This window comes from Rosa rugosa, chromosome 1 (assembly GCF_958449725.1).
Source record: "Rosa rugosa chromosome 1, drRosRugo1.1, whole genome shotgun sequence".
Classification (NCBI taxonomy): domain Eukaryota; kingdom Viridiplantae; phylum Streptophyta; class Magnoliopsida; order Rosales; family Rosaceae; genus Rosa; species Rosa rugosa.
This window is the reverse complement of record NC_084820.1, coordinates 66,192,181-66,206,334: the sequence shown is the minus strand read 5'-3', so window position 1 is coordinate 66,206,334 and position 14,154 is coordinate 66,192,181. Positions and strand designations below refer to the sequence as shown.

The 14,154-nt window shown below is 38.5% G+C and overlaps 2 protein-coding genes across 3 annotated transcripts; both read left to right on the top strand.

Annotated features, from left to right (window-relative positions):
• The first annotated feature begins 832 nt into the window (after positions 1–832).
• On the top strand, positions 833–4,608 carry LOC133726242 (uncharacterized). Its single transcript, XM_062153753.1, has 6 exons — positions 833–1,615; positions 1,736–1,772; positions 2,226–2,462; positions 2,563–2,610; positions 3,742–4,187; positions 4,327–4,608. The coding sequence occupies exons 1-6, from the start codon at positions 1,314–1,316 to the stop codon at positions 4,397–4,399; spliced, it is 1,143 nt and encodes a 380-aa protein (XP_062009737.1). The 5' UTR covers positions 833–1,313; the 3' UTR covers positions 4,400–4,608.
• A 536-nt stretch (positions 4,609–5,144) lies between these two features.
• Positions 5,145–13,692, top strand: LOC133726240 (DNA-directed RNA polymerase 2B, chloroplastic/mitochondrial-like). 2 transcript variants are annotated; one of them, XR_009854726.1, is made up of 20 exons: positions 5,145–6,261; positions 6,552–6,761; positions 6,846–6,979; positions 7,067–7,133; positions 7,479–7,537; positions 8,132–8,249; positions 8,352–8,465; positions 8,655–8,786; positions 8,862–9,278; positions 9,947–9,997; positions 10,541–10,611; positions 10,772–10,856; positions 11,103–11,255; positions 11,376–11,450; positions 11,581–11,670; positions 11,780–11,827; positions 12,580–12,694; positions 12,787–12,890; positions 13,028–13,320; positions 13,399–13,692. XR_009854726.1 is itself a non-coding variant. In XM_062153752.1 (19 exons), exons 1-19 carry the CDS (start codon positions 5,368–5,370, stop codon positions 13,136–13,138), a joined length of 3,048 nt encoding a protein of 1,015 aa, XP_062009736.1. In that variant the 5' UTR covers positions 5,145–5,367; the 3' UTR covers positions 13,139–13,692. The 2 variants fall into 2 exon arrangements, 1 of the variants encoding a protein (XP_062009736.1); XM_062153752.1 differs by having other exon boundaries at positions 13,028–13,692.
• The last annotated feature ends 462 nt before the right edge of the window (positions 13,693–14,154 follow it).

Sequence of the window (14,154 nt, the reverse complement as noted above, 5' to 3'; positions counted from 1 at the left end):
GGATCATTGATCGAGACTCCACTCGGCTTGAATGAACCTTGATGTTAGTCAACATTTGCATTGTTGTGGTAGAACAATGCCAGTAAAGTTTGATTTGAAATAAATGACTTTTGTGTTTGATACTATGTCTCCATCACAATCATTCGAAGTATGAGCAGCGCTAATGGCTACCAAAATATTGTTATTAACTTCTTTTAATTATATAACCCCGTTGAAATAGAAGTTTGGATGAATTATAGCTACACAAAGTTAAATATTCATTTGTAACTTAAAATGACTCAAATTAGGGGGACAATTATAACTTGTAATTTTGTATATCTAGTTGGAACATACTCTACTTGTGAGTTTGAGAAGAGTTTGTGTTAGATACTTAGATGTCCACCTATAATTTGGCAAGCTGCTTGACAAATCCAACAATACAACTATTCAATAACAATTTTTTTTTTGAGAATGTATTCAATACCAACTTATCAACTGTACAAGCGTTAAAAAAGCAAGGCATTTCAGTTTCATAAAAAAAGGGTTATTTATGATATTATATATTACTAACTCGTCTACATATCAAACTCTTATTGATTAATCAAGCTTACCCTACTAAGGATTGCATCGAGAACTTTCTTCTTATCCTTTTTGGCTAAGATCAAGTGTCTATTATTTCTAGAAAACAAAATGACGCAAAACCACACAACTGAATCTCTCCAACACAAACTCTATCGAATATCTTCCCCTCATCCCCAACAAAACATCACATTGTGGATGACTTCATCTAAAGTGTTCGGCATCACTCAAAACAAACACCAACAGCAACCCAAATTTCCTCCTAAAATTGACCAAAAGCATAAACACTAGCATCTGTCCAAACACACCACCACAAAACACCCAAACACAACAGCTCTTGTCCTCTACGACGGACCTGCCCACACACTATACCCATTTCCAGCCGTTACCAACCCCAAAACAAAAAAAAAACCCCAATTATCCTAATCACCCACCCTTAAACTATTACCCACCCAGATCTAATGGTCCACAGCCGCCCTGGTCCGCCACGTGTCGCACCCTCCTAATCATTTCCCACGTGGTGCCGGAAAACCAGAGAGAAGAGAAGAAAAAAGCTCAAAAAGACTCCTCCTTTATTCTTTTTCCCCCAAATCAGAAAGCCCCCTAAATTCGCTCTCTGTAAATTTCCAAATCAAAACCCTAAGATTTCGAACCCAATTCGGTTAATCGAGCTCGCCCACGATCCGATTCGCTTCATTTATTTCCGTAATTTCTGCAAAATTTCCGAGCTTTATTTCAGTCAAAACAAGTCTTCGATGGGGGCGGTGACGTCATCCATGGCGGCGAAGTTCGCGTTCTTCCCGCCGCACCCGCCGTCGTACGGGGTGGAGGAGGAGGAGGAGAGCGGGAAGCTGAGGATGACGGGAGTGCCGGCGAGGGCGAACGTCGACGTTTTGAAGCTGAAGACGAAGAGGGGGAACGACGTCGTCGCGGTTTACTTTAAGAACCCGGCGGCGAAGCTCACCGTTCTGCACTCCCACGGTAACGCAGCTGATCTGGGCCAGATGTATGAGCTCTTCAGCGAGCTCAGTCTTCATCTCCGAGTCAACTTAATAGGGTAAGTAGTGGAAATTGCATCGGATGATTCGGGACTTCATCACATCTAGTTCATTATTATCTGTGGTTTCTATAATTGAAGAAAGTTTCGAACTTTATGTGATTTGTGGATTTCTTGCAGGTATGATTATTCTGGGTACGGACAATCTACTGGGAAGGTGAGAGATTTGGAATCATATTGATTTGTTTGGTTTGGTTACCTAAAATGATACTGACAATTTTTTTGATAATTTAATTATATAAAAAAAGTTTCCATCAGAAGAAAATGAAACTTCAATTTGATTTGGTTGGGATTAAGACACTGAGGATTGGTCATTTTTTCGCGGCTTTCCATCTTGGGAAAACTCTGTGGTCTTCCGTTTTTAGGAACCGGATTGAATTGGATAAAAATAGAGATTTTTTTTTTTGATTTGTCAATCACACGGTGTCCTCAAAGGCTTCCTAGGCCCAGAGACTAATCCGTGCTCGGGAGATCTTGTCAGAACGCTTCCTCCTCCCTGGCCACCAAGAATATATTGGGATTTAACTCCAATAAGAAAAAAATAGAGATAATTGGTTAGGAGAATTATGGGAGTGATATTAATAATTTTTTTTTTTCCTTTTTCGAACAGCCAAGTGAGCAAAACACTTATGCAGACATAGAGGCTGTGTATAGATGTCTTGTGGAGAAGTACGGTGCAAAGGAGGAGGATGTAATTTTATACGGGCAATCAGTTGGCAGTGGGCCTACTCTAGATCTGGCAACTCGCTTACCGAAATTGAGGGCAGTGGTTCTTCACAGTCCGATCATGTCTGGCCTTCGAGTCATGTATCCGGTGAAGCGATCGTACTGGTTTGACATTTACAAGGTATTTAGTCTTTGTTAGTTGCTCAGTTTTACACTCTTTCATGTTTAGTTGTTCATATTTTAGAGGTTTTTCATGATGGTTTTATCTGCTCATGATGCAGAACATTGACAAAATTCCGTTGGTCAATTGTCCTGTTTTGGTTATCCATGTGAGTAAATCCTTTCCTTTAAATTATATTCATTCCGTTTCTCAGATTTTGTGAATCTAAATATGGTAAGCTATTAATGTAGATTAATGGCATAAGAGATTGGTTCTTTATATTCTTCAACTCATGCACTGGTGCACTAGTACTTCATTCGACTTGCAGAGATTTAACTGATAATTATCAAAAGAAAGGAATATTTTGTGACCATGTTGTGATTCTTTGCTTTTGCTCTTCCTTATTTCATGAACAAATGGAGACACTCTTGAGTATTCATCTGAAGAAACTTTGTGAATCATATACAAAATAGGCACAAAAGGGGCTTCAATTTCTCGTTTTCATTTTATCATGATACTTTCACATAGAAGGGAAATTCCTCTTTTTCCAGGAAGAAAAACCTATCCTTGTTAAAGTACTAAACTTAATACAAATTAAAGGTAGCAGCTACCTGCAATATATTTAAAACCTCTAGCCAAAGGCCACAGCCTTTACAAATTTTATTATTTTGTGCAGCTATTATTTAGGTCTGTTTAGCTTCTGAACAGTTGGGCTTTTGCAGGGATATTATGTCATAACGTTTTTGAAATGTAAATTGGTCAAGGGGGAAATCACAGTTTGGCCTTTTAGGTTTACATGTTCCCTATTTGCCCAGAAAATTGTGGGTACCATTATACAAATTTAACTATCTTTCATGGCTCTTTCCCCTTGAATTAGCCATTTTAATAATTTATTGTATCTAGCTGGATTGGACATGTATTTTTTTTTTCTTTTTTCCAAACTTTATTGTGCCATTTTGGTGCTAAGTTTTCCAATATTTAGGTAAATATGGGTTGAACCTACCACAAGGGATGACCATCATGTGTTTAGGTAAACTTCATTGTGCCATCATGTGTTTTCTGGTTGAAGGTGTAGAAGGGATGCCCTTTTGGTATAAATGCCCGTATGTGTGCTTTTTCTCTTTATTCCAGTTGTGAGTATGTGTTATCAATTCTTAATATTGTTAGAAGGCATTCTTCCTAAGGCTGTATAGCATAATAAAGTATAGTCCTTGAATTGGTATCCTTCCGTATCGAGGTTTCTTTGTAGAAGCATACTTAATTTCAGGTTGTTTGGTCCTGTGTTCCTTCTTGCCTGCAGGGGACAGCTGATGATGTTGTGGATTGGTCACATGGCAAGCAACTGTGGGAACACTGTAAGGAGAAGTACGAGCCATTGTGGATAAAAGGAGGGAACCATTGTGACTTGGAGCTCTACCCACAGTACATCAAGCATCTGAAGAAGTTTGTATCGGCCATTGAGAAGTTTCCACGTCTTAAAAATGGATCTACACCAGTTACTGATCAACTAGAAAAGCCCCGAGGCAGCACTGACATCAGGGAGAAACCTTGGTCCAACACAGATCATAAAGAGGTTTCCAGAACAAGTACTGACCATAGAGAAAACCCTAGGGTAAGCACAGACTGCAGAGAGAAGTCAAGGGCCAGCACTGATCAGAGAGACAGATCAAAAAAGATTATGGATCAACCTGAAAAGCCAAGTAATAGCGTGGAGCAGCCGGAGAAAGCAAGGAATAGCATTGACCGGTAATCTTTGTATCAGTGTCTTTTTTTTTTGGGTGCATACATGCTTCCTGTTTGTGAATACAATCATGTGCAATTAGTTTGCATGGACGCACACACAACTCTGGTTTTTACTGATTTTGAAATCGACTTTTGTTGGCAGCTTTGGGGAGATGTTCAGATCAGTTGGCTTCTGCAATATTGATTGTTTTAGGCCCACAGCGACCAGTGTATGAGGGAGGAGATTTGTTCACAGTTTGAATCGAATCTGTATTCTACCTGGCTTCTATTTATTTGATTGGTTTAAAGGTGTTTGTTTGAGTGATAGGAGAAACGGGTCATTGTTTCTCATACTTAGAGAGAAAATAGGAAAGCTAGTAGACCAAACAAGTATGTATCTCAATTTTAATTTCCAACTTAATAAATCTAACCCTCTCTCAATCTCTCTCGTTCTCTTGTTTCTTTATGTCAACTCTTTTTCTTTGGTCGGAATGCAATATTGCAAGTAGCATTTTCTCATGGTCTGTAGTCTTGCAAGCTAAACCAGAAATGATTTCAAGGACTTTACAAACAGTTCATTCATACTACTCTAGTAAAAAAGGTCTAGCTAGCCAGATTAGCGGTAATCTGTTGATCTCAACTTTTGACGTGATTTTATCCAAAATAATCTTTCTAGTCCTAGGAAGCAAAGGATTCGATTTCGGCGGAGTTGGATTATTTAGTACATTGGACACACGAAGCGAATCAGTTTTTCTTTCTCAAGTCATTAAATCCGTGAATCAAACAAGACTTTAAGATAGTGTTCTAATAATATCCAAAGGAAATCTTCTAGATAGTCAAAAGATTTAGACTGAAGAGTTTAATCCCTAAATAGGTTTAAGCCCATGATTAAGGATTTATGGCCAAATTACTGATATGGCCTTCAAAGATTATAAAATTTGCAGAAACACCCCGGGGCCTCTTGTCTGGCAAGCCAGGGCAAACCGAAAACAATCCAAAACAGAAGCGCAAGGCACAGATAATAAACCAAAACACCACCACCAGGGTTTAAGGGTTTAAGGCGGCTACACTACACTACTCTACACTACTTCTTCTTCTCTATGAATTCCACTGCTTCTGCAAACCCTTTGCTCGACCCATTTCCCCCAATCCGACCTTCATCACTTTCCCCAATCCATTCCCTTAAAAATCCAATCTTTATTTGATGTCCATCACCCAAACCCCACCACCACCACTCTCCCCTGCAAATCTCACCACCAAGGCTTTAGCTTTTCGAAGCCCTATTATTCCCCCCCAAAACCCATCAATGATATCAACCGCTGTGTGGAGATGCTTCGCTAAACAAGCCATTTCCAGAGCCCAGAGGCCACCCCTTAAACCCCAATCTCTTTCACGAGCTCATACCCTTCTGGGTTTTTGCCAAAGATCGAGTTTTCATGAAAATTTCAAGCCCATTTTGCTAAGTTCTTGCTCAAATTTTGTGGGTTTTCGCCGAAATGATCATATGCACAAGCCCAGTTTTGGGTCTCTGAATCGAGTTGGGGTCAGTGATTTCTGCCCCAAAGGGTATGCTAGTGTAGCTGAGGCGGTTTCGTCCACTGATGCTGAGGAAGAGGTGTCTGTTGTTGACGGGCTTCAAGAAATATTGCAGGAGATGAGAAAAGAGGATAGGAGGCAGGCACAGTATAGGCGGCGGAGCCGGCAGGCTAGGCAGAGAGGAATGGGGCAAGGGAAGTACCTAATGCTTAAGAGGAAGCAGATAAAGATTGAGACCGAAGCGTGGGAGAAGGCGGCGAAAGAGTACAGGGAGCTTTTGATGGACATGTGTGAGCAGAAGCTGGCACCCAATTTGCCATATATGAAGTCTTTGTTCCTTGGTTGGTTTGAGCCTTTGTGTAATGCCATTACCAAGGAGCAAGACTTGTGCCGCCAAGGGAAGAATAAGGCGGCTTATGGTCCATATATGGATAAGTTACCGGCTGATATGATGTCGGTTATTACAATGCATAAGTTGATGGGGTTGCTGATGACCGGCGAGCATGGTAGTTGCAGGGTTGTATCGGCTGCTTGCACCATTGGTGAAGCCATAGAGCAGGAGGTGCGTGAACTGTTACATGGTTAATGTTTGTGGCCATTCTTGTTGTTAGTTTCATGCATCGTTAATGTTTTAATTCCAGTTAGATTACCCGTAGTAAGTTAGGTGTGGTTATAGACTTTAGACGAATGTTGGTGATGACGTTAGTGCGTCAGTGTTTGCTTTACTGTTGTTCTCTAGCTGCACTAACTAAAGCAGTGCTTCTAAGTTTTGGTTCTCTTACCTTTACACAGTGTCATCTCACACATCTCTCCTAGGATGAGCACTGATGTAACACTACTTCAATGCATCAGGTTAGAATACACAACTTCTTGGAAAGGACAAAAAAGAAAAAGGTTGGTAAAGATCAGGAAACCGGAGAATCTGATGCTATGATGAAGGAAAATGAGAAGCTGAATAAAAAGGTCACAAATTTGATGAAAAAACAAAAAATGCAAGCAGTGAGGCACATAGTGAGGGGACATGATGATTCAAAAGGCTGGAGCCAGGAAGCAAAGGCTAAGGTTTGCATGGTCTTATTTGTTTACTGGTGGAACATGATCATTCTACTTTTATCTGCATTTAAAATGGTGCTCTTTACTTCTCAGGTTGGCAGTCGTTTGATTGAATTGCTGACCCAAACAGCTTTTATACAACCTCCAGCTAATCAGTTAGGGGACGGTCCGCTGGACATACGACCTGCATTTGTGCACACATTTAGGACTGTGAGCAAAGATGCAAAGTATTGTTTGTCTATCTTATTAATAAGTCTATATGATTCTCTCCTCTCCCAAATCAGGTTTAGTGATGCAGACTTTTCTCTCCACAGGAACAGTAGCAGAAGATATGGTGTTATTGAATGTGATCCTCTCGTTCTCAAAGGGCTTGAGAGAACAGTAAGTAATTTCTGTACCTATTATTTTCTGTTAGTCTAAAAACAGTTGAAGTTGCTGTTGGCACTCTGCACTCAGAAACTATTATACGTATTTATTCTGTTCAAGGTTTAGAAGATGGTAGAAAAAGTAGAATTCATGGTAATGAAATTGATTAGTAGCTATTAAAATAAGCTGTTGAGCATTGTACATTTGCCCCTGGCAGGTGATTTGGTGCTAACTAAGTGCTTGTATAAGATTTTGCATTTCTACCTGCCAAAAGGACACAACACATCTATAGAAGTCTTTGCAGGAATTTTTTTTTTCTCCTTTTTCATGATATATTAACAGTTGTTACTGTTTATGCAGGCAAGGCACATGGTGATTCCTTATATGCCCATGTTGGTACCCCCACTCAATTGGACAGGGTATGCTAATTTCAGATCTGTGTCACTTTTCTTGCTGCTGTCTCTACTTTTTTTTTGTGTGTTTTTGATGCTCATATCGTAGGGTCTGTAATTCTAAAACTCAGTAATGGATTGGATGGTATTTTAGAGTTGGTAATTCCACTCCCTCCTCTTGGTAGGATCATCAGATACAAGTTAAAAGTAAAACAAAAAACTACTGGATCAACTGCAGTTTTATTGTACCCAATTTTTGAAATAGCATTGGTAGAGGCCCGATAGGGTGTTTCTGTTTCACCCACTAAACTATTCAATACCCATCCCTAGAGAATTTCCATTCCCATTCATGTACAAAGTTTCTTAATCTTAAAAATGACAGAAAATTGAACTTAAAACCTTTTCCGATTCCCTTCCTATTCTTTTTTACCCTTAACCTTAGAATGAAACTTGTACAGTACAATTCCATGTTTAGTTTTCCTAACTGATCAAAATCAACAATAAAAATGGCATTTGGGATTTTTCTTTCCCACTGTTTGCTTGATAAATTTATCTGTTTTTATACTTCTTTTTGTGGCTAGTAAAACTGTCTTTATCTCTTTATTTGTGTTTTTTTTGCAGTTATGAAAAAGGAGGGCACTTTTTCCTACCGTCATATGTCATGCGCATTCATGGAGCTAAACAGCAGCGTGAAGCAGTTAAGAGGACCCCCAGGGAACAACTAGAACCAGTTTTTAAGGTTCGTATTTTTACAAACCTATAATACCTTTATGGAACTAAACCAAAATGAAGAGTCTGTTGATTCCAGATTTTGAGGAAATTTTGTGCGCTTACTTGCCAGGCCCTGGACACTCTTGGGAATACCAGATGGAGGGTTAATAAGAGGGTACTTAATGTTGTAGATAGGATATGGGCTAGTGGAGGCCGTCTTGCTGATTTGGTGGACCGCAGTGATGTGAGTTTGTTTGTCAGTCATACTATTTCTCCTTAAATAGTTGTAGTTATAACTTTTTAAATTTTTTGCTTGCTCTGACATCATAGTTAATATGACTTACGATCTATGGACTTAAGACGTGCTATCTCAGGCTAGTATGATTTACTGAAATTGATCTAAACTATATATCTTCAACTTTCCTCATTTTAGGTTCCTTTACCAGAGAAACCAGATACTGAAGATGAAACATTGCTTAAAAAATGGAAGTGGAAAGTGACCTCTGTGAAGAAAGAGAACAGGGAGAGACATGCACAGCGTTGTGACATAGAACTTAAACTTGCTGTAAGATTTATTACACTTCCTCTAAAGTCAATAACGATATTACTCTTGAAATCAACTGATTTTCCTGGCAAACAGGTAGCACGGAAAATGAAGGATGAAGAAGGATTTTACTTTCCACACAATCTTGACTTCCGGGGCCGTGCATATCCTATGCACCCATACTTGAACCATCTCGGTTCAGATCTTTGCCGGGGTATTTTAGAGTTTGCAGAGGGACGCCCTCTTGGAAAGTCAGGCTTACGTTGGATGAAGATACACTTGGCAAATCTATATGCTGGTGGTGTGGACAAATTATCTCTTGAGGGTCGACTAGCATTTACTGAGAATCATTTGGATGATATATTTGATTCTGTGGACAGACCACTAGAAGGAAGGCGCTGGTGGTTGAAGGCAGAAGATCCATTTCAGTGCTTGGCTGTGTGCATTAACCTCTCTGAAGCTCTAAGAAGCTCTTCTCCAGAGACATTTATCTCACATATTCCTGTACATCAGGTAATTACAAATTGATATGGCAGGAGATCTTGGTGTCATCAAAATTCTGTTAGATTTATGTCTTTACGTCCAGGCTAAGATGACAGGCTTCTGCAAGTAATCACTCATTAAATTATGTGATCATGACTTTTGTTGAAGGAGATCTAGGGTTCCACCCCTTTTAGTATGTTAGAGTTGTAAAAAATTAATCTGGAAAAGAAGAAAAGGATAATTGTGGTCAGAGCCTTGTGTAAAGAGAGCTAGAATAGGTCTTGCATACATTTCTAATTTGTTTTATGAACAGATCTTCTCTGCGCTTAACCAATTCATACATGCATATACACTTCTACACCTGTTTTGGGTAGCGGAATTCTTATGGGACTTTTTTATATAGAAAAATCATAACCTCCTTCCTCCATGTCTATTTGGAAACAACCCTAGAAATAATCTTAGGTTGCTTTGTTTCTTTTAGTTGAGTGCTGGATTCTGGACTCACCTCCTATGGTAGCCTATAGGCTATAGGGCTTTTGTTAGGTGACTGCTATGATTCAAAAATGAGGAACTGTTGTCTTTATCACATCGGTAGCTCTTTTGAAATATGAAATTTGCTTCTACCATGCAATCACATGTAATATGTAATCTGGAAATCTGGATGTTTACATTTCTTTCATTTATCTGATGTTCTCTAGGATGGCTCTTGCAATGGCTTACAACACTATGCTGCCCTTGGAAGGGACAAGGTAATTTTTTTTAATTTTAATTTTTTTTTTCAGTTTTATTCTACAGTTGGTTATACCCTAGTCACTTATGTTTGTGTGGATTTCTGCTTCCTATAACAATAATTAAAAAGAATATGTTTGAGGAATCATATAAACCTTTAAATCTGAGGGGTTTTTAAAGATAATCTAGTTTTGTTAACTTCTAAAAGAAATCTTTAGTCCATTCATTAGTGGCTATCAACGTAGGTTTTGGGATTCCCCGTGGCTGTTATTTGTCTGATATGTTTATGCAATATTTTGCAAGGTGTTAGTAATACTTGATAGACAATGGGTAGAGAATAGGAAGATATGTTGCCCATCAATTGAGCAAGTTTGACATCCTGCTCATGAAATGGGGATCATCAACTTGATCTTATTTCAAGTATATCCATTTACTTCCATTATTTTTGTCAATCTAGCAGCATCCTGGTGACAGTGCCATATCAATTTTCTAGGAAGCTCCTTCTCTGTTTCTCTCTATTTATTTCAGATTTCTGTACACTTCTCATGACATTTTTCATTCAGTTAGGAGCAGGTGCTGTCAATCTGGTTGCAGGAGAGAAACCTGCTGATGTTTACTCAGGTATAGCTGCTAGGTAAGTGGTTTATGTTAAGGCAAAGGTATCTATCACATAATGGTTATTGAAACTCTTCAGTAACACCAATGAGTATTAGCTGTCTCTGTTTCTGTGGTAGCTGCCACAATGTCATGATAAGTAGCTTAATAATAAAACCAATTGTCATATTGCGGTGCAGGGTTCTGGCTATCATGCAGAGTGATGCACAGAAGGATCCTGAAGTTTTTCCTGATGCATTGCGTGCAAGAGTGTTAGTTAATCAGGTTGATTCGACTACCATTGAGCACTGTCATTTCATATATGACTGAAAAGAAAAAATGGATAAGTCTAACATAGGAGGTCAACACGTAAAAACTAATTTCTGTCTAATCAGCCATAACATGTATTTTACTTGCATATAAAATAATATGAAGGTCTAATCTGATTTGTGTATAAATTTTCATTTTCTTGTGGATACCTGCTCATATCTTAGACCTGATAGTCTAACCTGATGGCTGGATATCCTTTAGGTGGATAGGAAGTTGGTAAAGCAGACTGTGATGACGTCAGTATATGGTGTCACTTATATTGGTGCTCGGGATCAAATCAAGAGGAGGTTGAAGGAACGTGGTGCCATTTCAGATGATGCAGAGGTCTTTGGTTGTGCTTGTTATGCTGCGAAGGTAACAGAAATTTCTTCATACTGTAATGACCCAACTTGTATCGATTTATTATTAGGAATGCTCCTACATGCATTTATCTGGAATATCATCTGTAATATAAAATTTATGTACTACTGGCAGGTCACCTTAACTGCTTTGGGGGAGATGTTTGAAGCTGCTCGAAGTATCATGAGCTGGCTTGGAGATTGCGCAAAAGTAATTTGGACCATTTCTTTGTCTTTTTCCTTCTTCCTTTCCCTCCATTGTTTTTCCTGGCATTTTGGTTTTCTACCTTGATCCATTGTTTACCATATGAATGGACAACTATAACTTGATATGTGAACAGATAATTGCATCTGAAAATGAGCCAGTACGGTGGACAACTCCACTTGGACTTCCAGTTGTGCAACCTTACCGCAAATTTGGAAGGCATCTTGTGAGTTTGCCAACTTAGCTGAGTCAACAAGGATCATCAGTATTCTTATGATATTACCAATTCAAAATGTTAAATCAAGTTATTGAAGCAGTTGCTAAATTTGTTGCAGATTAAAACTTCCCTTCAAATTTTGACATTACAACGAGAAACAGAAAAGGTACTTCACTTGTCTCTTTGGTGATTCAGGGCTTAGTCTTAAGTGCCACCTAGTGTTACTTTCTAGCTCACATTCATTCCCTCATCATCACAAATAAGTTGAATATGTAGGTTTTTATTTTTTATATTTATGGCTTGAAAAGAATTTGCCATGAATATATGGCTCTATTTTGCTTTATATCAGTTATACTTACTATGAGCTTTACCCTATTTTCTTTTTCTTTTTATAAAATTTGATATGGAAATGTGAAATTTTTCTGCATCTGCATGTCGTTATTCAATGCTTCATCTGAGGACATTGCTGTATGCATGTTTTTGTTCTCTACCTGGATTTTGAATTCGTCGTAGTAGATTTGCATGCCAACTTCTTCTTACTTTACATTCTTTAGTTAAAATACTTGCTCAATACTGGCTAGATATCGTATATGTGACAACTTTCTTGCTGATCCTGAATGCTGATTACTGAAGACACGTTCAATTTTAAATTGCAGAATTGTGTCATTAAATGTAGACTAGGAGTTTATGTTCACATTGTCCTTGAAAGCATGGAACTTGATTTGAGCCAGTCTTTGTTTTTGGCTAGGAAAAAGAACAGGCGATCTTTGGCATGCCTTATTGTTGAATTTTACATGTTTAGTTGTCCACATGGTCATGGAGAAATAGTTTGAACGAACATGGAAAAACAGTTATGAACACAGGAATTGTTTGACGTTTCTGGGCTCAAATCTCAAACTGAATTCTTTTGTATCACAGATCATGGTCAAGAGGCAGAGGACAGCTTTCCCACCAAATTTTGTTCATTCCCTCGATGGTTCTCATATGATGATGACTGCAGTTGCCTGTAAAAAGGCAGGCTTAAACTTTGCAGGTTTTCTTTTTTGTGTGCTCCATTTTGATTGGCTGCCTCTCTCAAAAAAGCACACTTACTGTGGCCGTTTAATAACATTTGATTGATTACAGGAGTTCATGACTCGTATTGGACACATGCTTGTGATGTGGATGTAATGAACAGGATACTCAGGGAAAAGTTTGTCGAGCTATATGAGACTCCAATACTAGAGAGAGTATGTTATCTTGTACACTATACTGCACAAAATTCAGATTGGAATTTAGGAATGGTTATGCCATTATGGAGTATCATAACTGCATTAATCTTATCATCTAGTGTTTGATCTAACTCATTCTTCTCTTCTGTGACCAGTTGTTGGAGAGCTTTCAGCAGTCTTTTCCTGAATTAACTTTTCCGCCCTTACCTGAGCGGGGCGACTTTGATTTAAGGGACGTTTTAGAGTCACCTTATTTCTTTAACTGATAGGCGCAGAGTTATCTTCATTTTAGACAACCTATGCCTCGATTAGCATTCTGCTTCCGATGTTCACTCAGCTTCTATAAAAAGGTCAAGAAAAATGAAGCAGATTGAATGAGAACCCTGGCATTGACTCCCTGCATCATGCCTATAAAGTCTGCTTGAAGCTTTGAGGGAGTCCATTTATGGTATGATGCCAGCGCCACTTCGTTCTTCTTGTACAGCCAGCATTTAAATGGTTCCTGAATACATATATGCATGTGCAGTGGAAGTGAGCAAAGCTTGATACATCAAGTGAGCATCTATGAGGAAGCTGAGAAACAAAGATGCTACCATACGTTAATACAGCTAGTCGACAATCTATATCTTAGATTCTTGTGAAGTATGGAAAGCCTTGCGGCTGATTGAAGGAACAAGTAGATTTAGACTAGTAGAGGTTGCCTAACCTGAGTGTGCATACAGCACTGTGACCATGCCGCTTTTATGTTTATAATGTATCTTCTTCCCCTGTAAATTTGAGTGACACGTTTGGTTGGCTAAAGCTGTAATTATTCGTTCAACCATTCGTTTACACTTTACAGTTATCAGTATACAAGTTTAGCATTGAAAATTGTTTTGGTTCAGAAAATATGAAATAAAATGAAGGCCATACGGGCAGGGGGCATGCGATTGGTTCAATTGGTAATACAACGTTCATCAGTGTATCGATAGGTTTATTGCAAACAAATAAAAAAGCTACCTCGGACGAACAAAAACACTACTTCCAATGTACAAAAAAGCTATTATTGACGAACAATGGAAAGTTATTGTCAATTCGTAGAAAAGTTAGTCATTTGTCAGAAAAATCACTATCATCTCTTAAAAAGTTATTGTCAACTAACTGTCATTAGATTTTCAGTTCATTGACAATAGATTTTCAGTTCGCTGACAGTAGTTTTTTTATTTGTTCATAGTAGCTTTTCAATTAATAATATAGGCGTTAGTTTAATGGACTACTTAGTTTGTTAAGCATGCCATTAGTT

Bases quoted from the DNA above. Each gene is read 5' to 3' on its own strand.
- LOC133726242 (XM_062153753.1), top strand. From the start codon at position 1,314: ATGGGGGCGGTGACGTCATCCATGGCGGCGAAGTTCGCGTTCTTCCCG. The intron at 2,463-2,562 runs GTATTTAGTCTT...CTCATGATGCAG, and splicing joins ACTGGTTTGACATTTACAAG to AACATTGACAAAATTCCGTT. The intron at 2,611-3,741 runs GTGAGTAAATCC...TCTTGCCTGCAG, and splicing joins GTCCTGTTTTGGTTATCCAT to GGGACAGCTGATGATGTTGT.
- LOC133726240 (XM_062153752.1), top strand. From the start codon at position 5,368: ATGTCCATCACCCAAACCCCACCACCACCACTCTCCCCTGCAAATCTC. The intron at 10,857-11,102 runs GTTGATTCGACT...GATATCCTTTAG, and splicing joins CAAGAGTGTTAGTTAATCAG to GTGGATAGGAAGTTGGTAAA. The intron at 11,256-11,375 runs GTAACAGAAATT...TACTACTGGCAG, and splicing joins GTGCTTGTTATGCTGCGAAG to GTCACCTTAACTGCTTTGGG.